Source organism: Lacerta agilis, chromosome 1 (assembly GCF_009819535.1).
Source record: "Lacerta agilis isolate rLacAgi1 chromosome 1, rLacAgi1.pri, whole genome shotgun sequence".
Taxonomy (NCBI): domain Eukaryota; kingdom Metazoa; phylum Chordata; class Lepidosauria; order Squamata; family Lacertidae; genus Lacerta; species Lacerta agilis.
In genome coordinates this window covers 18,842,206-18,867,785 of record NC_046312.1, presented here as the reverse complement: position 1 = coordinate 18,867,785, position 25,580 = coordinate 18,842,206, and the positions used below count along the sequence as shown (strand labels likewise).

The 25,580-nt window shown below is 40.1% G+C and overlaps 1 protein-coding gene across 3 annotated transcripts in view; it reads right to left on the bottom strand.

Annotated features, from left to right (window-relative positions):
* Window positions 1-1,002: 1,002 nt before the first annotated feature.
* Window positions 1,003-25,580, bottom strand: part of ATG2B (autophagy related 2B) — a 41,002-nt gene continuing 16,424 nt past the window's right edge. For 2 of the 3 annotated variants that reach the window (XM_033140297.1, XM_033140304.1), the window contains exons 11-42: window positions 24,925-25,186; window positions 23,347-23,497; window positions 22,644-22,739; window positions 22,318-22,506; window positions 21,450-21,723; window positions 20,669-20,771; window positions 20,095-20,290; window positions 19,612-19,754; window positions 18,634-18,785; window positions 18,190-18,362; window positions 17,834-17,984; window positions 16,473-16,672; window positions 16,294-16,374; window positions 15,549-15,655; window positions 15,290-15,382; window positions 15,109-15,176; window positions 14,523-14,599; window positions 14,083-14,253; window positions 13,360-13,501; window positions 12,767-12,969; window positions 11,472-11,698; window positions 10,066-10,174; window positions 9,485-9,679; window positions 9,111-9,212; window positions 7,839-7,917; window positions 7,505-7,709; window positions 6,069-6,138; window positions 4,859-4,941; window positions 4,090-4,211; window positions 3,820-3,974; window positions 2,873-3,022; window positions 1,003-1,986 (exon numbers count right to left, since the gene is read on the bottom strand). In XM_033140297.1, coding sequence (XP_032996188.1) covers window positions 1,756-1,986; window positions 2,873-3,022; window positions 3,820-3,974; window positions 4,090-4,211; window positions 4,859-4,941; window positions 6,069-6,138; window positions 7,505-7,709; window positions 7,839-7,917; window positions 9,111-9,212; window positions 9,485-9,679; window positions 10,066-10,174; window positions 11,472-11,698; window positions 12,767-12,969; window positions 13,360-13,501; window positions 14,083-14,253; window positions 14,523-14,599; window positions 15,109-15,176; window positions 15,290-15,382; window positions 15,549-15,655; window positions 16,294-16,374; window positions 16,473-16,672; window positions 17,834-17,984; window positions 18,190-18,362; window positions 18,634-18,785; window positions 19,612-19,754; window positions 20,095-20,290; window positions 20,669-20,771; window positions 21,450-21,723; window positions 22,318-22,506; window positions 22,644-22,739; window positions 23,347-23,497; window positions 24,925-25,186 — 4,760 coding nt within the window. In that variant the 3' untranslated portion in view covers window positions 1,003-1,755. The remainder of the gene's footprint in view (window positions 1,987-2,872; window positions 3,023-3,819; window positions 3,975-4,089; window positions 4,212-4,858; window positions 4,942-6,068; window positions 6,139-7,504; window positions 7,710-7,838; window positions 7,918-9,110; window positions 9,213-9,484; window positions 9,680-10,065; window positions 10,175-11,471; window positions 11,699-12,766; window positions 12,970-13,359; window positions 13,502-14,082; window positions 14,254-14,522; window positions 14,600-15,108; window positions 15,177-15,289; window positions 15,383-15,548; window positions 15,656-16,293; window positions 16,375-16,472; window positions 16,673-17,833; window positions 17,985-18,189; window positions 18,363-18,633; window positions 18,786-19,611; window positions 19,755-20,094; window positions 20,291-20,668; window positions 20,772-21,449; window positions 21,724-22,317; window positions 22,507-22,643; window positions 22,740-23,346; window positions 23,498-24,924; window positions 25,187-25,580) is intronic. The other variant, XM_033140313.1, reaches the window with a different exon arrangement.

Sequence of the window (25,580 nt, the reverse complement as noted above, 5' to 3'; positions counted from 1 at the left end):
TGCATACAGAGCCATGAATGCAGGGGGAAATACTGCAGGAAGCTGTGGCTGTTATATTGGCCACGGTATCCCAAAGGAAAGATGGGGAATGTTGTAAACACTTGTAAGCCAACGTCAGAAATAAAAATACTAGCCTCAAAAGAGTGGGGTAGATTGCAATTTCCCTTGTGCATTAGAGCAGGGGTGAGGAACCAAAATATCTAGAGGGTCAAAGATTCTCTACCCCTAGTTTAGAGACAGCTGATTGTAATGTTATTGCTTAGCTTACTGGTGCTTGTTCTTTGCTCTGTTAGCACCTATCTCCAAATATAGTCTCACTTATTCACTCAAACACTAGCTGGCTACCTCTGCCCAGAGGACCTTTATTCAAATGTATACATTGTTTCTTAACTATGTTAAGAAAACAGCTTCTAAATGACAGCAACTGATTTCATTGCTGAATGTCTCCATGAAGAACCCCAAAATGCAGAGTTTATTTTGAAGAAACTGCTGAAGAAGATTCACTGCAGTTGCCACTGTGTGTCAGAAGAGAAGCTTAATATGAATCTGCATCCCCTCTCAGGGTACAATATTTCTGAGCTCTGTTTCCAATGAAAAAGTGCACACAAATTAGGATCTGGAATCAATTAAGAAAATTAGGATCACAGTAGAACAGCAGCTTGTCAAATTGAATCAAAAAATATTCTGATATCTGAACAAGTTTTAAGTAACTCTTTGCTGTGAAAATTGGAAAAAATGACTACCAAGATGTAACTTGCATAGCATTTAAACTGAATCATGAACTCATGTCAACATATACAAGTCCCAATATTCCTTTCACAAGACACCTTTCCCCACAAACTACATTCCCTCTGTGTGTATTCAGAACCAACCGCTCACTAGGCACCTTTTTCCTATGCAGCAATCTGAATAACTGCAAGCACTGCAATCCATTTTTAATGTCACTGATGATCTTGTAGTGTTCTCTCCCTTTAAGTGATTTGCATAAGTTTTAAAACTACATAAGGACAAAATGCACATTTATTAACAACTATTTTAAAAAGGCAATATACAGGCAAAATTCTTTAAAGTGCAACACAACAGAACATGTCTGCAACATTCAGATTGCTCAAATCTCCACAAAAGGAGGAATTCATTATGTAGGGGAAACAGTCATTATGTAGGGGAAACAGATGTCCACAGTCATCTGAAAACAATTTTCTGACCAGGTATCAAGACAGATTGTCCTTGTTGCTAAGTGCCACATGTGAGACACTCACAATTAGCAAAATAATTGAAATCCCCTTTTCCTTTTAGTATCCTGTAGTGTCCATGTCTCACACCAGACATCAACCCTGTTACAGAAGGGCACTAATGTAACCCTTTGCTTTTTAAAACATATTTCAACCATGGTTGGGGAACCCCTTTATATGCATGTAGACTGATAAGTATGGGAAGTGTGGTTGCTTCGAAAGAAGAACAAAAATACCCTGCCAACAACAAATATCAAGATACCAAGGAGGACATGGCGCCCAGTCTAAAGTCAGCATTTTCCTGGATTTGGCTGTAATTTTTTAAAAAAGTAGCTTGATGCCTAAGCTCCATTTGGCACTGACCAAACTTGCTTTCAGGTTTTGCCATCCAATTGCTTTCCAATCTCTTGTGTTCCTGAGATAAGCATATTCAAAGGATACGTCCCATCTAAAGCTGCCATGAGGATAAACGATTTATGCTTCCAGTTTCCCAGTCTCTGTACGTCAAACATGCTTAAAGCTATCAGTCCTCTCCAAGGCGCCACTTCTGGGACTCTTCCTGACGCACATCGGGCCTGATTTGGTTTCTCATGCCGCCCAACACATTTGACGTCGCCTCTGTTGCCATTATGAGAGGTTTCACCACAGTTGGCGGGATCTGGCGGAGGACACCTCCCACTGCTCCAGTGACTCCTCTGTTCTCATGTTCTCGAGCAGCAGTTTCATAGATGGTATGCGCCGTATCTGTAATCCCCTTAAGAGAGTCCCAGACATACAAAACATTGAGTGTTAAGAACTGCACCATCTCCCTTTAGTGAAGTAAACTGCTGGGGGAGGTGGGGGGGGCAGTGGGTTGGGTCATCAAGTCTCTCTAAGCCCCAGAATCTCTCTCAATTACATCCTATTATTCACTGCAATGAAACAGGGAAGCCCTTCCTACAGAGCAGCAAAACGGTGAATTCAGTTCTTGCAGAGCTGAACTGGCTAAGCAGCTTGATGCCTAAGCTCCAGAAGCTGGTTTCAAAGTGAGTGGATACAACCAGTGGTGAAATGCAGTATGTGGCCTGCTGGGCCGCACATTGGGCAGAGAAACAAAATGGTCAAGCATGGATTTATTTTTTATTTTTTTTAAAAAATACAATTTATTAAATTTTCCACTTTAACAATCCAATCAAACCATATTAAATATTCCAAATTATACATATTATTCAATGCTCAAAAAATCCAAATATTATGCCAAATTATAAAAAAAAAATTGGAGGTATCATCCCATGTTCTAAGGTCAAGCATGGATTTAAATCTGTTCCTAGTCATTGAAAAGAAACCAACAATAGAGCAATCAGAGCAAGCAGTGGTTAGGGGTTTCAGCACGTCACAAAGGGCAGCTGAAATGCCACATTGCACAGACACCAAACAACCGCAACCCTCTCTTGGGTGTCCACCTGACAAACCAACATGGAGAAAATACCACTCCCCTAAGGAGAAATAAAATTATTGTGCAGAAAAATGAAGGCTATATAGCCTCATTAAAGCCATAGCAATATCCTAAAAATGGCGCTCAATACCCATTCTGAAGGCATCTCTCCCTGCCTCTGTGAATGCAATGCAGATGGCCAGAAGGCAATGGTAACGCTCCTTACCTCTTTTACAACACTGTATGCTTTGGCCACACCTTCACGAAGGTCCACAGGCTGATGAGCCAGGCGGTAGCGAGAAAGTCGTTTGATCTTCTTTGTCTCAATTAAACTAGGCCCGGGGGAAACCATGTCATAAGCTGTTTCTGCAGCTGCCTAAGTATCGGTTTCAATAAATAAATAAATAAATAAAATCATTGTCTTACCAAGTGTGGTGAGCCAGTAAAAACCTAGATATGCCCATAATATCCAATTATCTGTACATGATAAGCCTCCTAGCTTTTTAAAACACAAGCCGATGCTAAATATTAAGAATGCATTCTCATCTCCTGGGGCTCCATGTAATCTATCTATCCACTCCTGCTGGTTCCCAACATACACTAGGGCATGGTCCAAAAAAAAAAAAAAAAAGAGCAAATTATGGCATTCAAAGGGACCAATTAGAGCACACCTTCATTTTTCTCCCAACTAAGTTAATTATTGACATTCACTTCTGTGGGGGATATAATATTTCTTGGGGGTATTACTGTGGTGTGGATAAAATAAGTCTTTCATCTCCAACCCTACGCTACCTGGGCTCTGCTGACATGATTCCCACGGGGAGCTGCAATACGCATCCCCACAGTCTCCTTACAGGATATAACCCCTCCTCTCTCACACAATGCCTGCTGCATCTACAGATATTTTGCCAGCAATGAATAGACATCACTTCTAAAAGATTTTTTTTTTGAGTGTTCAGATTTCAGCATTCATGCCTAACTCTTTAAAATGCTATTCCAAATACCAAGCTACCGAAACATCGCAGGCCACACCTTCCCTCCTCTTAATTAAGGATGAAAAAAAGAGAGATTTCAGCTGGCTATGTAATTGTAGGCTTTATTGCCTTCTGAAACCATTTCCCAAAATTTTGTTTGCTTCAAGTAAGATTAGGCCTCCTTAAAGGGAAAACATACCTGTATGGTCTGAACCATTCTGTTTGTCAGTTCCAATGCTGCCATAGCAGTAGATGTACCAAAAGAAGCTGCGCCTCTCTGAAAGCCTCTTACAATGCGGCCATCTTTTCGGTATTGTTCTATTGGTAACCACACCAAGTCTTTTAGACCCTGCACTGTAATTAAAGACAGCATGCTATGGATAATCGCTCAGGAAAAATATTCATTCATATGAATGCATGCGCGTAGAATAAAAAACAGAGAGGCTTAAAAAATACTGCAGGAACTTACCTAATTGAACTAATGAATGCATTGGCCCGACTCCTCCTAGAATACCTGGTAGCTGGTTTTTCTTGATGTCGTTAATCCATTCTGAGATGGCGTAAGAGAAAAGCTTATCCACACCTAGCAACCTGTGTGTGTACAAAAGTAACATTTTGTTACCTAAAGAATGATAGGAAGGTATGATGGAGAGACTACATCACTTATTGCTATTAAGATCTGTGAATTACTCTGGCCAGTTACCAACCAAACAGTTCTGCTAGAGCAAGCACCGTAGGCTGCACTACGGAACTTCCTTCCCTCTCCATGTGTACCTCTAAATGTGTTCTGGGGTTCCCCCAACTCTCTGGGGCAATTTAGGGGGCACACAGGGGTTTCACAAAGACAGGAGAGGGAGGGAAAGTTCAGCTATGCAGCCCAAAGTGCTTGATCTAGTGGAATTGTTCTGTTTGTCTTTCCTTCACAGCAAACACAGGGTAGGAGCACCTCACCAGCCCCGTCAGCAGAAGTCCTGCACAAGGACGTCCGCCCTCTTGCTTTCCTCGCCCTGTGCACCACCCCTAAATTGTCTTAGTGGGGTCAAGAGAACCCACAGAACGGTGCACAGGGGGAGGAGAGGTAGGATAGTTCTGCATGGCAAGTTGTAATGCTTGTACAGATGGAACCATTGGAAAAATGTAACGCTGAATTCCACCCACAATTGCAATGCTCGGTGTTGGTTTTCCTGGAACGGAAAGCCTAACACAGCAACTCCATTAGAACAACTGGAGAAACTTACCCATGTCTATAGCAAAGCCTCTTCAGTTTCAATTCTGAGCAGTTTAACTGAGCAAGCCCAATCAGAATCCCAGCTAATGTACCCTGAAAGTTAAAAGGGTCAAACGGTTCATAAGCAGCAAATAAACACCAAAGTATTCTTGACTGTTTTCATCATTTCTTTACTAAATTAACTGTATTTATAAGTGGCCTCCCAAAATAAAAGTCCCTGGGTGTTGTATAGAAAAATAAAGGAAACGCTAGCTTAAGAATTCACAATAAGCTTTAGAAAGTCGATTGGCGTTAAAGTCAAACACAAAATATAATAAAAACGGAATAAAATACAACCAAAAGCATAGAACCTGGCATCACCATCAAGTTACAGGAGGTCAGAAGCCACCAACCATAACAAAAGGGATTAAAGTACATGATCTTAAATAGCCTGGGATAGGGGTCAGCAAACTTCTTCAGCAGGGAGCCAGTCCACTGTCCCTCAGACCTTTGGGGGGGGGGCGGACGGACTATATTTGGAAAAAAAATGAATGAATTCCTATGCCCCACAAATAACCCAGATATGCATTTTAAATAAAAGGACACATTCTACTCATGTAAAAACACGCTGATTCCAGACTGACCGCAGGCCGGATTTAGAAGGCAGTTGGGCCGGATCCGGCCCCCGGGCCTTAGTTTGCCTACCCATGGCCTGTGAGAACAAAGGCAGTCTAGGCCTGGCACTGAAAGGACAACTTTAGCTTTCCTACAGTAAGTATTCCACAGCCATCACTATGAGGGGCCACCAATGAAATCATCCCTGTTTTGCAGTTAGGTATGTAAGTTTTACCAAAAGGTCTTTCACTACTACCTACTGCAGAATGCCATCTGAAAATTGATGGCATATTGGGTTCTGGCTGCTTTAATGAAAGTTGGAGGTCCCCTCACCTGCAAGTTGCCTGCAGTGAACAAGAATCTCCTCCAGGTGACAAAGCAGAAAGTTGGTGATTTTTTCTTTTAAACCACAAATGACCCTCAAAATTTATGTGTGGGCAAATGGACTGGTAAGAATCTTTGCAGGCTACCAGCTTTTCTGGACTTATTTGCAAGACCATAAGTTTAGCAATCTTTTGATTTATCTGAAGATTTTGAGCATAAATGTTTCATGTTTCCAAAATAAAGAAAGAACTATTGAATATGACACCCCAAAAGGCTAATTTAATCAACAAAAGCCAACAAACCTGATCCATAGAAACATGCTTGCCATGGTAATCAAGACGTATTGGAACTTCCGATGTAAATCGAAATTCTCTAAAAGGAAAAATATGTGGTAACATGCTACACAGAAACAAAAACACAGTTGGAAAGTTGGGATCAACAAATAAAACCTAAGATGGTAAAAAGTAAAACTAACATCCCTGAGCTCCATTATTATTATTTTTTAGGATCACTAACCTCCACCTATATTTGCTAAATCCCCAACTTTCTAGTGGATTTAAAAGTTGCCAGACCTACTGGTCATCTTAATCTTACAAAATCCAGTCTCATACTTCTATTCTTTTTGATAATGCTTATACTCAGAAAAGTCACCTTTAGGAAAATTAAAGTGCAGTTCTACCGTGCAGCATTTTTAAGAATACAATTATACCTTGGATCTTGAATGGCTTAGTTGCCGAATGGTTTGGCTCCTGAACGATTGAAAACCGGAAGTGAACATTCTTTTCGAAGCCGAACATCTGACGGGGGTTCCAATTGGCTGCAGGAGCTTCCTGCAGCCAATCAGAAGCCGCGCTTTGGTTTCCGAATGTTTTGGAAGTCAAACGGACTTCCGGAACAGATTCTGTTCGACTTCCAAGGTACAACTGTACTACATGCAAGCAAGGGTTGGTCCTGTGAAGGAAACTTGTATTTCCTACTATCTTTTTAGTTTAACATCTGATGAAAATGGTCACATAATATACACTGTGGGGGAAGCATGAATATGATGAGCTTAAACATCAGGTGGGCAACCTTTTTACCTCCAGGGGCTGCTTTCCAGTGGATGGGACCAGACTCACTGGTGACTGTGGCTAAGGCTGAAATCACCCCCACCCCTTTTTATGTTAATGATTGCTTGTTTAATACACACATCCTTCCCAACCTGACACAGAGGGCACAAAGACAAACAACTGGCCCCTTACATGCAGGTGCATTTACGTGCGCCTGCATGCAGTCTTCTCACTTCTCTCTTTTTCACAAACTAACCACTCACTATCAATGCAGTCAAGATCAGGGATGCTGTTAACAGTGCAAGGACTGTGATCTTTACCCCACCGCCCATAGATAGCCTTACATATGCAGGAAGTTCCGCATATATACATGCATATATGCTTTGTTACACATATAGGGTTATGGACTGGGGCTACAGATAAAAGAAGTCCACTGATTATAAAATAGATGCTTCTGGACTGCAGAAATTAAGAGTTTACCAAAGGAGTGAAATAGGAGATGACTGTAACTTCACTAGAGCATCTCATGGATCTAAGGTGGTGGTGGTGGTGGTGGGGATCTGTGGTTCTCCAGATGTTGCTCAACTACAGCTCCCACTGTTCTTGCCTACTGGTCGTTCATGCTGTGGATGATGGGAGCCGGAGTCGAACAACACCTGAAACCACCTGTGATCTATGTCTCAAGGTACCTGAAAAAGATTGGCTGGTCACTGAATGATGCCTCTTCGTGTGCAAAATTATGGTCATCCCCATTGAGCATATCCACAGAATCGACACTTCCGTTCTGGCTCGCTCGCTTGTATAAGGAGAAAGAAATGACTGGACTTGGCTCTTTGAAATTGCTGTGGTGCCTGGGCAAGGTACATGTTACATCTGCACCAGGAGGCTTCTTAACTGCAAACAGATAAATAAATTCATGCTGAAATCTAAGGCTGCCAATGAAAGAGTTATTTGCTTGTAGCTCTGCTGTCCATTTATATGTTTCTATGAATTCATTACCAAAAAAAAAGACAAATTATTTACCCTCGGGATCTGGAGTCATTAGGACTTCTACTTCTGTAGACAGGCTAGTGAAAAAATCCTTCAAGAAAAACAGGGCATCCTGAAACATAAAAGCAGCATATAAATCACAAACAAGTGTGGTTACCTTATATACTAGGGGTGGATAAACTGTGACCCTCCAGATGTTACTGAAATACAACTCCCATTACCTTTGGGTGATTGGCTATGCTGCCAGAGACTGATGGGAGTTGTAGTTCAGCAACATCAGGATAGACTAGGCTTCCTCAAACTTGGCCCTCCAGATGTTTTTGGCCTACAACTCCCATGATCCCTAGCTAGCAGGAGCAGTGGTCAGGGATGATGGGAATTGTAGTCTCAAAACATCTGGAGGGCCAAGTGTGATGAAGCCTGGGATAGACACAGCTTGACCATCCCTGTTAGACACTTCTTTGAGTTCAACAGAAGGGATAAGAGAAAGTGTTTTTGCATTTTTATATACATCACACATGCCTATATATAAGCAAATCTTTTGCCATGATAAAAAGGGAGAATGCAGAGAAAAGGAATGGATTATTCTGACACAGGCTGGCTCGATTCTCAATGACACCCATCGACATCTATGGGCGAGAGTAAATGGGCTGCCAGCCAGGCAAGTTGAGAAAGAGCAAAACAGGCCCTCACGCAGATACTGGCTCCATGAGTGGCAGGGTTAGGTCGAGTTGCGGTGGTTTCCCACGAGCCCCTTTTACTTTTTCCTATGCTTTCCATTCATATTGAGGAAAACAAAAGTGCTGCATGTAGAAGCACTGTTGCAATGAAGGCAAAAGATCCTTACCGCCTGTCAGTGAGTGGACCACATAAGCAGGTGCAAAGATACACTGTGCACAAGGCGCAAAAATACACACTGAACATGCATCCCTGGAGGAACCTCCATCCATGAATACCCTGCCCAGCATGATTATGAGATTTTCTCTAATGATTAACAAAAACATTTTAATTTTAAGTTGTTTTGGGTTACCTTTGGCAAAATAAAACAACCAATGAATTCAATAAATAGCAACAACAACCAACTGTACTTCATAAATGATTGTCTTTCTTCCACCGAAGCAAGTTACTTATGCAATAAAGGCAACTTCGCACAGCTATCGTTGCAAACTTAATCAAATGACAACTTTGCAATTCATACCCACAAAATGTTTACTACAGATTATAGGAACAAGTGATTAAGGAATCATTGCACTGCATAAATTCTATATATATATTTTCCTAAGAAGTGTTGCTTGCTAAACCAACCTGGTCAATGTTGAGACGAAGTGGCATTAATGACACTCGCAAACAACACTCCTGGGGCGATCTGCCCGACTCTGGACGAACATGCAGAGCTTTGACCGTCAACTGAAGTAACAAGTGAAGAGAGAAAGAAAAGCTGAATAAAAATGAACGTATATATGTGAATTGCTCTGAGAGCATATATAAAAGATAAAGAATCTTTCCAGCAGAATCATTACTGATATGTTTATTACTGGGTGTTTATGGACTGTTTTTCAAGTCCCAGTGGAGGTCAGACACAACTTTAGTGGAACACATACTTCTACGCTGCATGTGGATGCCACATCTATTCTCAGCCCCATCATTTCCACGTTTAGCAAGTTGTTACACAGCCTTACCATATTAGAATGTGCCTTCCTAGGCATCTCCTTACTGCAATAGAGGTAGAGAAATTTATTCATCTGTGATGTAGCCAAGCGATCTCTGATCTCAAGATCTTGAACCACAAACACTTGACGAGACACAGGTTGCTCCAGCAGGTTGACCTCACACTCTGCTTCGCCGGATGGATATACCTCATGCTGGAATTTGACCTTATAACCAGGAAAGGGAAAAGGCAAGAACCCTATTAAGACCCCCCTGTAGCATTTGCAATGCTTCTTGATACAGAGTTGTCCCTTACAAATTCAGGTGGCTTCAGTGGCAAGGAGTGCCTGTTTCCAGCTGTGGCCAATTCGCCAGTTATGGTCATTCCACTCTCTGCCCTTTGTAAGTTCAAAAGGTCCAAGTATATACTGCTATGGCTCACAAAAAGGTCCTCAGATTTTAGAGCCTGAGGAAAAGGCCACATTGCCTCTGTATTTCTGTAGTGCTTCATATCCTATGCATGCCAAACAAATGGGCAAATATGGTGCCCATCAGTTGTAGAGAACTTCCCAGCAATAAAGAACAACTGTCGCAGTTGTTCAGTTATTCTTACCTTACTTAACTGTATTTCCATTAAGAAATCTGGGTTCCTTCCTCTTCCACCACAGACTGTGTTGCGCCCATGCCTTGTTGGTGTGTGAGAAGGAGAGCTCTGAGGACTACTGGAATAGGAGAAAGAGGATTATTTTTCTATTTAAACTTTAAGCTTGGCTTGCAACAACTGTTTCAATGCTCAACTGGTCATCTTTTGGTGCTGTATTACAGTCGTACCTCGGAAGTTGAACAGAAGCCATTCTGGAAGTCCGTTCAGCTTCCGAAACGTTCTGACTTCCAAAGCGTGCTTGTGATTGGCTGCAGGAAACTTCTGCAGCCATTTGGAAGCTGCAGAAGCCCCATCGGACATTCGGCTTCCAAAAGAAAAACTTACGGTTTTTGATCGTTTGGGAGCCGAGGTAAGACTGTATTATTAAACAGCTGTCAACTTTCCCTTTTTTGCGGGAAATTCCCTTATTCCAGCACCGTTTCCCATTGCAAAAAAAGGGAAAGTTGACAGCTATGGCCGTTTCCCAATGCAAAAAAAAAAGTAAGGTTGACAGCTCTGTTATTATAACTTTTATTCTCAGTGTATTCTCAACACTACTCTGACATTTTATAAGGCGAGCAGTTTTATAAATATTTCTATAAAAAGTAAACAAACAGAAGAGTAAAAATAAAAGGGGGGGGGGAATCAACTAGCTGCCACTGTTAGCATTTTCCTCTTCAAAAGAACTTGATGGGCAAGCATTCTATAAGTATTAGGAAAATGTAAAGTGGCATAAAAAAAAAACACTGAAAGTACATTGCCTGCTTTCACCACCTTAGATTTAACCAACAATGCCAGCCAGGAAGAAAAAAAACACTTCCACTCGCTCAGATGGAGCTCCAGGGGAAACTGAATGAGATGATGTCCTGACACAGATAAATAATAGCCATTTTATGTATTACAATTATTAATATCCTGCTTTTAGGATACAAGATCTCCCAAGATAGAATATAAGAAATAGTAAACCATGTTTGGGGGGGGGGGGGGGAGGAGAGAATAAAAGCTGCAATAAATGGTATCGTGTTTTTTGTTTGTTTTTTTAAATCCAGTTCCTCACAGAACACCCTGTCTGAAGGTGGAGGAGGGGAAAGTCTAGCTGGAACTAAGCTAGAGCGTTCCCCCCCCCTTAATGCACTAGCCCAGAGAGTTTTATGTTCTGAAGACAAATGCATCTTTTTCCTATGTAAGAAGGTAATAAACAATTTTCTGCCATGTTTAAGAAGTGGAATGCAGAGAAAAGCAATGGGCTATACTGAGGGAGAGTAAATGAGAAAGGGCAAAACAACCCCTCACCTGGACACAGGGTTCAGTTTTGAAGACAAATGAATCTTTCCCCTATGGTATGAAGTTGCTAAGCTAATACTAGAAGTACTTACATGTAACTCTTAGCTGGAGATGTAGGGGGTGCATTTCCAAAGTCCTTTCCCCCATAAAGGTGCCAAATGAGTGAGATTTCTTTCACAACGTAGCGCACCAATGGGATAGGAAATCTCAATGGACCTTTGTTAGTGTCTGCCTTTTTCACCGGCAGACTGAAATGGTTCTCTTTTATCAGGATCGCATCATCAACCATAGTTTTTACTACTGGCTCTTCTACTTTATCCTAAAAGGTTACAGGATATTAAGTGCATGCACATTAAATGCTGTTTTTTTTAAATAATAATAATAATAATAATAATCCATTTATTGTTGTTTTTCTGTGGAAAAATTATAAATATTGCTCGGCTCCCAGTTGTTATGTTCACTGCAGGTTTGTAAATAGGCCCTTGCCTGTGGCCAGTGGCAAGAAAGAACGGCCTTCAAAACAACCAATTCTGCTAACTAGAAGGTAAAAGGTAAAGGTACCCCTGACCGTCGCAGACGACTCTGGGGTTGTGGCGCTCATCTCGCTCTATAGGCCGAGGGAGCCGGCATTTGTCCTCAGACAGCTTCTGGGTCACGTGGCCAGCATGACTAAGCCGCTTCTGGTGAACCAAAGCAGCGCACGGAAACACCGTTTACCTTCCCGCTGGAGCGGTACCTATTTATCTACTTGCACTCTGATGTGCTTTCGAACTGCTAGGTGGGCAGGAGCTGGGACCGAATAACGGGAGCTCACCCCGTTGCAGGGATTCAAACTGCTGACCTTCCAATCGGCAAGCCGTAGGCTCTGTGGTTTAGACCAAAGCGCCACCAGCGTCCCCTACAATTAGAAGGTAGCTGGAGACTAACATAGGTAAAATGGGGGGGGGGGCTAGCATTTTCTATTGATTTAGCTTGACTCTGCTTTAACCAAACGGAAAGGCTCCATTCCCTTGCCCAAAGATAACTTCTAATTCTAACATTAAAAATACTGAAAACATCACTTATAATGCATATATAATACATAGCAGCAAACTTCATGCTGTATTTTGCACAAAATGGCAACTACCCATTTCTCTCCACAGCATGCTGGAGTTATTGCCCAATTTGAGCAACCGCCTTTAAGGTCATTTAGCAATTGCGTTATCAACCTGCTCTGCATGGATCTGTCATGTCACATTCCAAAAGGATGCCCCAGTGAGAAGCTCTCCAGATCCAACACAGATTGTCTTCATGCAACAGCTGTTAACCAAATCAATTAACCCATGAGTTTTAAAAGGTCCCCCCCACACACACATTTGATTTCTTATTAACATTAGGTTTTTCTTACAGAGACAACAGCTTTCGGTGCAAAAAGAATACAGAAGTCATCGTTTTCGGAAGGTACATCTCCTATCGCTTCATTAATCATATGGGGAGTGAAGGAAGCATAGGTAGGACTTGGCTCAAGAGAGAGGTTCCCACTTTCATCAGGAAACAGGAAGAGATCTGAGCAAGTTGGTGCTGGCGTTTGTGTCTTTTCATCCAAAACACCTGGGAGAAGAGAAACAAGACACTTCTATCAAGATTAAGCAGGTGAAGTATGAGCAGAAGGCATTTAACATAGGGTGGCCAGATTTCAAACAGTGAAAATCAGGACAGAAAAAGCTTTACCCAAAGTTGTTCAGCTTTTCTTTTCTTTTGGCAAATCCGCAAAAAAACATTTTTGAGTTACTTTTAGGAAAAATTGGCAAAAGCAGCACTGCCAACAAATTTTCATGTACATATTTCTGATTTCCACCCAGACACTGCTAGAGATAGCAGTATTCCGGATATGTCTGGGAAATTCCAGACGTATGGCAACCCTAATTTAACAGGATTCATTTGAAATACTGTATTTAAATGGCAACTCTTTAAAAACAAAAGAAACCTGGAAAGATCTACCATTAGCTTGTGGCTTAGAGGGGGAAGTAAGTTGCTGGGTTTCAATCTCTTCCATAGCATCACTCATTAAATCCCGTAAAATCTGTTGGTCAGCTTCTGCCAGGATTGGACCTTGGGATGATGGCCGGCTAGAGAAATCTGCCTGGAAGATAAGAAATACACCAGTCTAAACTTATAAAGGAAATACAGTGCAGTTCTTGATAAATATCTGTAGCTATGATGCATGCTAGCTTAGTTTGTTTACAAGAGTGTTGTTTCTCAACTTTACAAAAGTGATCAAGATAGACAGTAAAAATGTTGATTCAATGCTCCGGTCCAGAGGTTAGTTATTAATAATTAACCCTCGTGGTAGCCAGTGCCCTCAGTTGAAGGCACCAACCCATCCTCTTGGGAACCAATGTTAGGTTATTTCTTTTCAAGCTAAACAAATTAACTGAAATTGTGATTGCTACCCCTATATGACAGATTTCAGAATATTTGCAAAACCACTGCTGGCTACCAATACGAATTCGGTGAGGGTATATTGGCATCTGAAAGTCAGCCCAGTCCATGCAAGACATAGCCTATTGTGAGTTAGTAGGGATAATTTTTTTTTTTTTAAAAAGCTCTGTGTAATTGGTTTTCACAACTGTGGACAAAGCTAAGCCATAAAAAGTTATGGTGACTGGAAACAGGAGAGAGAGAGAGAGAGAGAGAGAGAGAGAGAGAGATGCCTATTCATACCTTAACATTTTGCTTGGTTGCTCCACAAGTATTCTCTATCTTTGCAGGTGGATTCAGATCACCGTAACTTGCAATATACTGGATAAGATTCATTAACGCAGCACAGGAATCTGAGCACGTTCTAATGTGGATCACATCACTGGAACAATGGAGTTCAAAACGTGGCTTACTCTAAACAGACAATAATTCAAAATCATGTCCGACATCAGCAGAAGATGCACTTTTCTTAAGTCAGTCCTGATTGTATGATCAAGGAACCAGACATATGTGTTGAGAAAATGACCTAGTATGTTTAAGAGGCAAAGTCAATTTCAATCACACTTTTTCCCAACAAGTATCTCAAGTCCAAAGCTTTATTATACTATTACTTAAAAAACACACACACTCCAAAACTTAAAACACACATAATTTAGCTTTTATATTTTAACTCAATTCCTTACTCTCTCTCCATCAGATCCAGGTTTCATTGCCCTTATAGTCAGTTCTAAGAGTCCCATGTCCATAACTCGAACATAATCTGAAGAAAACAAAATAATTATCTGCTAAACTCCTGAATTCCTGCTTATGCCTCATATTTAAGACGTCAAATGGCCTCATGATGATGGATTGTTTTACGACTGAAACTCAAGCCCTTTCCAAACTACAGAAAACGATCAGACAGTTGCCCCCCCCCCCCCCCCCCGGCTATGATTGCAACTGCTTTTATTTGTCTTATGAATGGGAATGATTTTAGAATGACTATTTTAGTGGCCAATTTTGTCTTGCGCTTCCATGGACAAATTTACAGTTGTTTAGCAATAAATCCAGAATTCATTAATATACTGGGATGCAGGTTGACATTTGATTCTAATATGTTGATCGTAACTAGACAATAATCACATGCATGGGAAATTCAGAATGACAAAGCTTCTTCCCTCCATCATGCTACATCAGACAATCATGTCCAGCTCAACTAACTGTTGCTTAACGTAAAAGCACCTTTTAATATCCTTACTAGAATCCCTTTAAAAGCTGACATACACTTACCCCTTTGGAGGTTCACTGTAACATTACACTTGTCAGACAGATGCAAAGCAGCCTCATCCAAGATTATTCTATAAGAAAAAGGGTGTTTTTTTTAAGGAATTGCATTTTCCAACAATTTTGTAAGTGTTGAAAGAAATATAAGTTAAATGTGGGATTTGTTAAAGTTCTTAACAAACTTTACCTGAGAGTAGAAGATGATTTATCCAGTGCCACACTACTTGAAATGCTAAATGTTTCAACGGTAAGAAGTGATCTAGTTGGCAAAAACAGAGGCCTACCCAAAAATAAAATAAAAATTATTTGAAACATATTTGGAAAGCAAGTTGTTCAGAACTTCAAGTGACCATAAATAAACTTGACAAACTGAATATTAAAGCAACTGGTTCAGAACAACAGTTGACTTAAGAGGCTGATTCAAACACTTTATTTGTTTAGCTTACCTGTAATCCAGGGCACAACTCCAGAGATGGACGTGAAAAGTTGTAACAGAAGCTGGAGGATTATATCCCAACACAGGCTCATCAGAAATGTTCAAAAAATACAAAATCTACAATTACAAAAGTGTAAAGATAGGCCCACTGTATTCTAAGCAAGTAAGATAACATTAGCTGTCACTGAAAGATTTTGCAGAATATATAAAAAGGAGAAGAGATGGATAATATATTTATTGTAAAGGTATATTTTACCTTTACAATAAGGTAACAATAAGAATGCGGGTGGCGCTGTGGGTTAAACCACAGAGCCTAGGGCTTGCTGATCAGAAGTTTGGCGGTTCGCATCCCCGCGATGGGGTGAGCTCCCGTTGCTCGGTCCCAGCTCCTGCCGGGAAGGTAAAAGGCGTTTCCGTGCGCTGCTCTGGTTCACCAGAAGCAGCTTTGTCATGCTGGCCGCATGACCCGGAAGCTGTACACCGGCTCTCTTGGCCAGTAACGCGAGATGAGCACCGCAACCCCAGAGTCGGACACAACTGGACCTAATGGTCAGGGGTCCCTTTACCTTTACTTTATATTTTACTCAGAAGGAGAGGGGTCCCTACTTATACAGGACTGAGTCACACAAAGCAAGCTTACAGGAACTCCAATACTCAGTAGGCATCTTTCTCCTTATTAGAACATAGCCACCCCCACCCCACCCCAAGAGAAATATCTCCCTATATAGCACAGAAAATTTAGCAAATTAACATACCTGTTCATGCCAGCTTAAACCTGAAGGAAGTACTCTGTGTTGAAGAGTGGCTCCTCTTAGTCCAACAGCAACTAAAAACTCCTACAAAAACAAGTTCATCCAAAGTATTCATGTAAATACTTTCCGGGTATATACAGATATAGATATTGATATGTAGATATTAATTTCTAAATACAAACCTTTGTATTGGTCTCCAACTTATTTGATTGTATCTTAACTGCAACAGACAACATGCTTAAGCAGTCCACTCCCACACCATCTGAGGAAGCCCTACTGAGACCGTCTTCTTCCGAAAAGTAAATAGTAGGCTCTAACAAATGGGGTGGCGTTGCACTTGGCAGCCTTACTTCAGATGGACAGACAACTCCATCCACCACACCTGCAGAAAGACAGCTTTGTGGTTAGATGGTCCTTCAAAGACATTTTGAATTGAGGTATAAAAAAATCCACATATTTTACTCTAAAACTTGCTAACATCTGACTGATGTTCTAAACACCCAGACTTTGGTAAGTAAAACTGCAGGGAAGATTTCTCAATTCTTGTCAATTTGTCAAACAAATCAGCAATTTGTTTTGTTATATATATTGACAGAAATACTATACTTATTTTAAAAATAGAACAATGCATTTAGGAGTAGTTCTCTTCTAGGAAAGGAGTCCTTCAGAAATTCCGTAGGAATACCTGCAGACATGCAACACAACTTTCTTACTGTACAAATAGATGGTTTTGCAACCATAGGTGTACTTAGAAAAAAAACTTTCTATATGTCAGTTCTGAATTAGTTACAGATAGGTAGCCGTGTTGGTCTGCCATAGTCAAAACAAAATAAAATAAAAAATTCCTTCCAGTAGCACCTTAGAGACCAACTAAGTTTGTTCTTGGAATGAGCTTTCGTGTGCATGCACACGAAAGCTGACAACAAGAACAAACTCAGTTGGTCTCTAAGGTGCTACTGGAAGGAATTTTTTATTTAGTTCTGAATTAGTTATTAGCAATTCACCCTCCTGTGTTTTGCATAAGCACCACGACTAGCTCCTTAGACATATTATGAGTACATTTCTTTCCATGTATAGGGAAGCTTTTAATGTTTGACAAACTACTGTATTTTAATATTTTGTTGGAAGCTGCCCAGAGTGGCTGGGAAAACCCAGCCAGATGGGTGGGGTATAAATCATAAATTATTATTATTAGCTTATGGAATGCAGTTGTGGTGGATAAATTGGACTGTAGTAGACTTACATTTGTAAGGAAGTAATAATTCCCAATTTGGATTCATATATTTGTACTGGGGGGGGGGGCGGAACTGAAAGGCAAGTGCTCTAGAATATTAAATCAAATCAAATCAAAATTATTTGAGAAACATATACTGGAAGGAGGAGTTGCTTCTCACTCATCTGTAAATTGTAAGGCCCACAAACCCTAGCTGTCAAGGTTTTGTATAACTTGCTAGATGACAATCGCTCATTTTCTCCCTTACTCAACCCCTCACCTTTTTATAGTTTGGAACACAAACATTATTTCTACACTGACATTTCATACCTTGATGATATAAGCTGAGGCTACTAGAATGGAGACAGATGTAATGCTGGTCTTCAAAGCCTTCATACTTTGTCACACAGAACAGCGACCCACTACTGAACTCAAACCAAAATTCTCCATGTTTGTCTTCACATACACTCCCATCGTCCTGCTGGAGAAAGAATCAGAGAATTATAGGTTGTCTGAAAAGATTCCTCTGCTTAGCCCACACTTTATCTGAAGCAATCTCATCCTTTAAAACAAAAACCAACACCATCCCTAACATGCTATGAACAATCAACATGTTACCATAGTGGTTTATGCAGTATAGTAAAAATAACAAGCTATTATGGGTTCTCTCACCCTAGAAGTCATACCTTGACATCAGTGAATATTGACACTAATCCATGATTAACGTTCAAAAGAACTGACAGAAAACTCTGTGTGTTCCTGTTCTGGGGTTCAGTTTTTTTCTTTCTCCGGGAACAGTAATTTGGATCAACGGTGGAAAAATATTGGAGTGTTTCCTCCTCAGACCCACTATCATCATCTACAAAAGGCAAAGCAAAAAACAACAACAAGTGAATCTTTAACCATGCACAATAAACAGCTTATCATAGAAAGCGAAACCACATTTTTTAAAAAAAAATAAGGATGTTAAAAATTAAGCAGATTTTAAATTTTCCCTCAGGAACAGCAAGTAACCCCTTTATGTATAGTTTCTCCCTCATCAATTCAGTAGCTTCAGCTGTATTAGAGATACACCTGGACTTTTATATGCTTAAACATAATAATTTGGTAAGATGTTTATAGTATATTACCATAGTGAATAGTAGATTTGAATTGACTGTCTTTACTGAATGTGTTGATCAGCTGGCTGGCCACCGAAAGTCCAACACCGTAAGAAATATTTTCAAATGTTTCCACAGGAGATGGAGCTGTGGGTTCCCACAGTAATAAATCATTACTGATCCTAGAAAGGGGGAAAAATACAGGCATGTATTAATCTGAACCTGAAAGAACTTGAACAAAGGCAGGTCTGTGATCTGGAAAAATGAACTGATAATGGGTTTATTTTATTTAACTCAACGAAATGTATATAACGCTTGATTACAGTAAAACTCCTAAGTGGTTTACAAGCAATATTAAAATTACCTATGCAAAGCTGAAAACAAATACTTAAAAAGAGAGAATTAAAAGTAACAGGAAAAGATTGAAGCATGTCAACTACTATGTATCTGGATGGGCTTGCCTTAGCAAAAATGTCTTAAGCAGGCACCAAAAAGACTACATTGAAAGCACCTGCCTGATGTCAACAGGCTAGGCACACTAGAATACAGTGAAACCTCAGTTCTTGAACGGCTCCATTTTCGAATGTTTTGGCTCCCGAATGCCGAAAACCCGGAAGTAAATGCTCTGGTTTTCAAACATTTTTCGGAACCCAAACGCCCGACGTGGCTCCCGCTTGAGTGCAAGAAGCTCTTGCAACCAATCGGAAGCTGTGCCTTGGTTGTCAAAGATTTCGGAAGTCGAACCATCTTCCGGAACAGATTGCGTTTGACAACCAAGGTTTGACTGTATGGATTTATTACAACTATGGAACAGGTATTATGTAGAACCTGTAAAGGGGCTAGGAAAGGTGATCCTAGTCCAAAGCAGGAAAGGGAAGAGAGAGGTGGCATTAGCTGTAGGGTGAAAGTGATGGAAAGAGCTTTCCCCTGCCTTCTGCTCAAAAAAGGCCTCCTCTGGATCCAAATCATGGGTCACGCAAACCATGAAAGCTTAGTGCTTATACTTACCGATTATACAGCTTTTCATAAAAGGTCTTGTTTGGGAATGTTAAATACACATTTGGTAACATGAGCTCCAGTACATAATGAGAATTGCTGATTGCTTTATCCTGAAACTCAGTCATCTCCAATGCGTCTCCTGGCATCACCATCTAGAAATAAAAACATCATCTCAGGTATAATCTGTGGTTATTATTAGCCTTTCTCAAACGTGTCTCAATGCAATGTACAAAATGCAATGACAGAGCAGCTAAAAACAACACAGGAAATAACAACAGAGTAAATAACAGCAGATTACTTCATATTGTTTTTAGATGCTCATGTAAGTGACACAGGCTTGCCTTGGGGAAATGGTTTGCAGTGATTTGTTGAGACCATGCCAACTAACCAAACAGCATAAGTTGAGCAATTTATGATGGTTAATTATTTGTTGAAACTGAATCCAGCAACTGGATGCAAAAAATGCCATACGGATAAGCCCTTTGAGCTTACTTCTTCATTCTCAAACATGACTCGACGAGAGGAAAAGGGAGATGGCTTTGGTCTTCTAAGATCACACACATCCTTCAGGGAGTGAGATCCTCCTTCTTCCTCTTCTTGAAAATGACCATCAACCTCCTCTTCATCCTCAGGAGCTATCCTTTCCAGAATGGAGTGCACAGCCAGTGGGTTTATTTTAAGTACAATCCTAATAGTCAATAAGAGGAGGAAACTGTAACTAATTCCAGAAATAGTTACGCATTTTGTGGCAATGAAAAGGTTCTCATAAAAGTTTCTACAGCTATTTTCAACACACACAAAATCTATTTCCATGTTAATATTGTATATGTTTATATAAACGTACTTCCCCTAAGTAAGTGCAAGCATGAATAGTTTCTCAGCTTTCTGCAGTTCCGAACCCTGTGTATTAAGAGTGAGGAAGACCAGTCTCCTGGGCAGCACTGAAACACTAGAAGTGACTATATGACTGATAATTTAACTCTGCTCTAAACAGTTAGTTTTTTCAGCAGCAGCACATCATAAGTGGTTAGGATTTACACAGAGAACAAATAGTATTTTGTTTTACCGTGGCCAGTCAAAGTTGTCTGATGAGACCATCTCTCCAACTACTCCACTGGAAACTTGAAAAAATTGTACAGCTGATTCCTCTTTGCCTTCTTCAAATGATGCTATGGTGAAACCAGAGAAGATTATGGTGTGCATGCCTAGGATTAGCCATTTAATTATGAAGAGATTAGCTTCTTCATTTAGCAGTGACACAAAATCAGCCTTTTTGAAACAATTTTTCCTTTTCCATCACAAAGATGGAATGGAAAAGTAGCTCCTTGTAAGCTCTGAAAATAATTTAGGTAGTGAGCTCCTCTGGCATCAAAAGAGGATTGCAGACTACTATGATTACACAAGACCAAATATCTCTAACTATCATGTAACAGTTACGTCTCAAATGCCAAAGATTTATTGGGCTTTGTCTAAAGTTGCAAAAAAAAAAGTAACAAGCAAATTTCCCTGTAATCTCATATGCTATATATATGAAAATTGTCTTCCTTTCCATTCTCTCTGAAGAAAGTCCGCATATTCCTATAATAATAGAAACTGGAACAATAAATAAGTATCATCTTATTAATAGGTCCCTCATATTTCCCAGGAACAATGTAGCTACAACCAGGATTTTGGGTTGGTAGGTGCAACAGTACTCAGTGGTGCTGAGTACCAGCACCCCTTTTTTCGCTTCCCATGCCAGCCATTTTGTGCTGGCATCCACTGCACTTTTATAAATACATGGCACCTCAAATGAAAAGCACTGGCTACAACCATCTATTGCAACCAATAGAGATCCCTTTGCTTACCAGTTAGCTCTTTAAAAGTGAGCTCTAATTTAACTTGCTCTGGAGTTGGTCCTCCTGTAAACTCGGTTTTGAGTTCCATATCTGCAAATTCTAAATGAAGAATTTCTTTCTGAAGTGATTTCTTGAACCAAGGTCCACGTTCTGGGTCTGACCGCAGGTCAGGAATTGGGAAGCGAACTGAGAGCTTCAAAGCTGGTGCAGTCACTTGTACCGACACTTTGCAATTTGCAGGAGTACGGGAATCGTCCAGAAAAACTTCAGCAAATGCCTTGTGCTGAATCAATTGCAAAATAAGGGGAGGGCAAACAAATATTTTTAAAACAATTCTGAATTTCACAAGGTTTTGGATCCCCTCCCAACCTTCTAGAGAAGCTTTTATGGGGGGTTCAATCACAGCAGTCCAAAGCAGTTATGTCCACAGTCCATTGCATTACAGCAAACATGTACAATTTAGCTAAAATTATAGAAAGTCATAGTCATTTTTAATGCTTTATTGTACATTTCAAACATTCTTAACAGTGTTTCCTGTTTAATATAGGAGCACTGGCTAAAGTCAATTAGCAAAGGTCTAAGCCAAATAGCTGTTCTACTGCAAAAAAAAAAAAAAATGCTTCATCATAGATCAAATACCACTGGTATAATTTTTGTTCCATCTCGCCTCCCTAAACTTTTCAATAAAGTTCACACCCTGAGTTGCAAGTAATCAACTTCTGAGTGGGACAAAACCACACAATGTACAATTATTTATTAAATTATTTACATGGAATTGTAAACCTGACAGTGATCAGTAGAGAAAAGCTACCACATGCCATCTTGTCGTTTTCCTTTTATCAGTGACAAAAATGTAAGCAGCGTACAATTACTTTACCAGGCTAATATGTTTGTTGTAGGAGGTGTACATATGTGATGCCATCATCTCCACTGTGGTTAACTTCTGCGGCTGAAGCAGTGAATTTAGTCTATCCACAATGCTGATATCTAATTCACAGAAAGCTGGACTCAACTTGATTTGTAAATCTGCTTTCTGGGGGACAGAGCTCAATCTCCCTTGGCTACCCTGTTACAAAATAAAATAAAATAAAGAGTCTTAGTGGCAAAATACATAATTTTCTACAGAGCTACACACAACTTGGTATAAAGATTTCAATTGTTTTTTATTCAAAAGATAAGAGGAAATAATATTTTCTAATCTACCTGAGGCCCTCTGTTATCCGAGTGCTTGTAATGGAGCTGAAGGCAGGAGAGAGGGTGCAACTTGTTTCCTTGTCTTTCAGAGTTAAACATTAGCAGCTATAGCAAAATAAAAGGCAGTGATTAAATGCAAGTATATTTCACAAGTAATTAAAATCCCTGCATTGCAGGGGGTTGGACTAGATGACCCTCAGGGTCCCTTCCAACTCTACAATTCTACTGAAAGCAAATACATTGATTAGGGAGGAAGACAAAATTATCTACGAGAAGGTCACCTCATTCGATTTGTTTCTGTACCAGATGATCTGCTGTGGTCTAATCCATTAAATAGACCTTTGGTATTTTTTTGACATTTTATGAGTTGTCTAGAGAAACTTGCAGTGATGCAACAACTGTATTGCCAAGATGCTGTCTCTCTTTACACTACAAACTGCATGTGTAAAGAGAGAATATGGAGCTTTGGGAAATTTAAAAGACAAAGGAGAAGTAGTCCAGCAGAACCAGGGTTCAGCTGAAATGCTTGTGCTGTTTGAACATCTGGGAAAGTGTGCCACTGAATTCCTCCCCAAATAAGCATTCCTATGGAACACTTGGCCACTGAACGCAGTTTACTTGAAAGCAAATATTCATAGGAGAGTACTACTAGTGTATTAAGAGTTTTTGCAATGCATTTCAATGGCTTGTGTTAAGCCATACGGATTTCTACCTCTGTATAGTGAGGTATGTCAGAATGAGAGTCCATGGAAAAGAGGCACTCCAGAAGTTCCATCTGTCCAATATATAAATCTGTACTCAAACAACGGGAAGCCGATCTCTGTCTTTGTTCATGGGACACTTTGATGTCTGTGCCTATAAACCTATGGCGAGAAACAAAAGTATAAAACTGCATAAACTGAACACCTATAGTCATTCTGCATTGAAAATTATTTAAACATTCATAAAAATGCATCAGTCATTAAGTTGTCAACGTCACTGAAATAAAAAAGGAGAAAGGTGTGATTTTGCGATCTTATTCCAGCATATGCTAATGCTTTATTCCTTGCAAAACATACAAAGATGTGTTAAAACTGCAAGGCAGAAGATAAATAATGAAAAGAATTTATTTATGTAATACCTCCCCCCAACTAGTGACATCTTAATTTGCATTGCCAAACAAACATCCATGTCCTTCCTCCACTGTAGAAGACTTCTGAAATTAAATGCAGTGATTTCCAACACAACATTGCCCTAAACCAGCTTTCTGGCAGCTGTTGCACACACAAAGGTTATTCACTAATTTCACTCAAGAAAGAAGTTCTGCGAATGCTACAGGATGCTGCACCCTCTACTAAAGTCAATGGCAAACCTCACTTCTTGTAGGAGTTGTGTGCACTTTGGAGGGCAAATGAATTTCTGAATCTGAAAGTATTCAAGAAAGAGATCTGATCGTGATCACACCGATCTATATTTTGCATGGTTCAGTACAAATCTTATAATGCCTATATAGAGAAAGCATATACAGTTGTACCTTGGTTCCTGAACAGAATGAGTTCCAGTTCAACTCCCGGAACTGTTCGAAAACCAAGACACGGCTTCTGATTGGCTACAGAAGCGTCCTGCAGCCAACTGGAAGCCGCGGGAACTGTGCTGGACGTTCAAAAACAGGAACACTCACTTCTGGTTTTCGATCGTTTGGGAGCCGAAACGTACGAGTTCCAAGGCGTTCGGCAGCCAAGGTACGACTGTACAGCGAAATAACAGCTGTGCTTACACAAAGCAGCAACCATCAGTTAACTCAGACATCTTGCAAAGACTCATCCTTTCCCTGACCCATAAGATCGGACTCTGTTTAATGTGTGTAAATTTCCTGAATTCCTATATTATTAGATTTCATTTGCTTTTCTACTGCTGTCTTACTGGCTTTAGGTTGTATCTGTGATTGAATGACATTAATTGTCCTTGTATTGTACGCTGCTTAGAGATTTTTACAAACATTAAGCGCTTTATAAATGCTTTTAAATAAATAATTAATCCTGCATACACACACTCAGAGAAAAAGCATTCTAACTTATTTTGTGGTGGTGACTTGATGTGCACCAGGCACAACCCCACCAACCTACAGTGTTGTTGCTGCTGCAATAATTAAGGGGCGGGGGGAACTATCCCTTTATCTACCAGGTATACCTTAGCCTCTCAAGTATGGCCCAAAAACACTCATATCAAATATTTACTGAGCAAGCTCAAGTTGTCACAGAATTTATGCATTTTGTTTGCTATGTTAGCAGATGAATAAGGAAAGTTGTACCTAAGGTGATCGTGTGAACAAGCCTTTGCAAATACTTCTCGGAGGGACAGAAAATCTTCTGTTGGAAACTTAACTGGATCAACCTTTTCTATGCGGGTAAAAAAATCCTGTGCCATTGGTGTAAGTGGATTGGCGTTCAGTGACGTTTCAGGGGGTGGCAAAGGATCAATATGAAGTACCGATACTGAGAAAGCACCCACTGCTAGTCGAAAAAGAAGTTCAGGTCTAGATTCATCCACTGAGACAGATCTGGATGGAAGAGCTAAAGAGAGGGGGGGAAATGTTTAAAGGTAATATACAGTAGGTCTCTGTGTATGTGTTGTGTATGTATGTGTATAAACACACTTTTTATAGTGCAGTCTCAATGAGTTCTATAGGACTAATTTAAGTGTATGAAGGATTGTATCTCTGACTAGTACAATAGTCGTTAAGTATTAAATTTACTACAAAGATACAATTTTTTTTTAAAAAAACCTCTCCATTTAAAATAATAAGTTGCTCTGATTTGCAGAAATGTATTTTGGCACAAATTACAAATAAAAACAACACTTTCCAACATATGGCGGATTTCAATATGCTCAGATCTCCTTACAGATTACAGATAATAAAACGTGCAAAATTAACACCGACTTCTTGCTTAACGTTCTGTTCTGAAT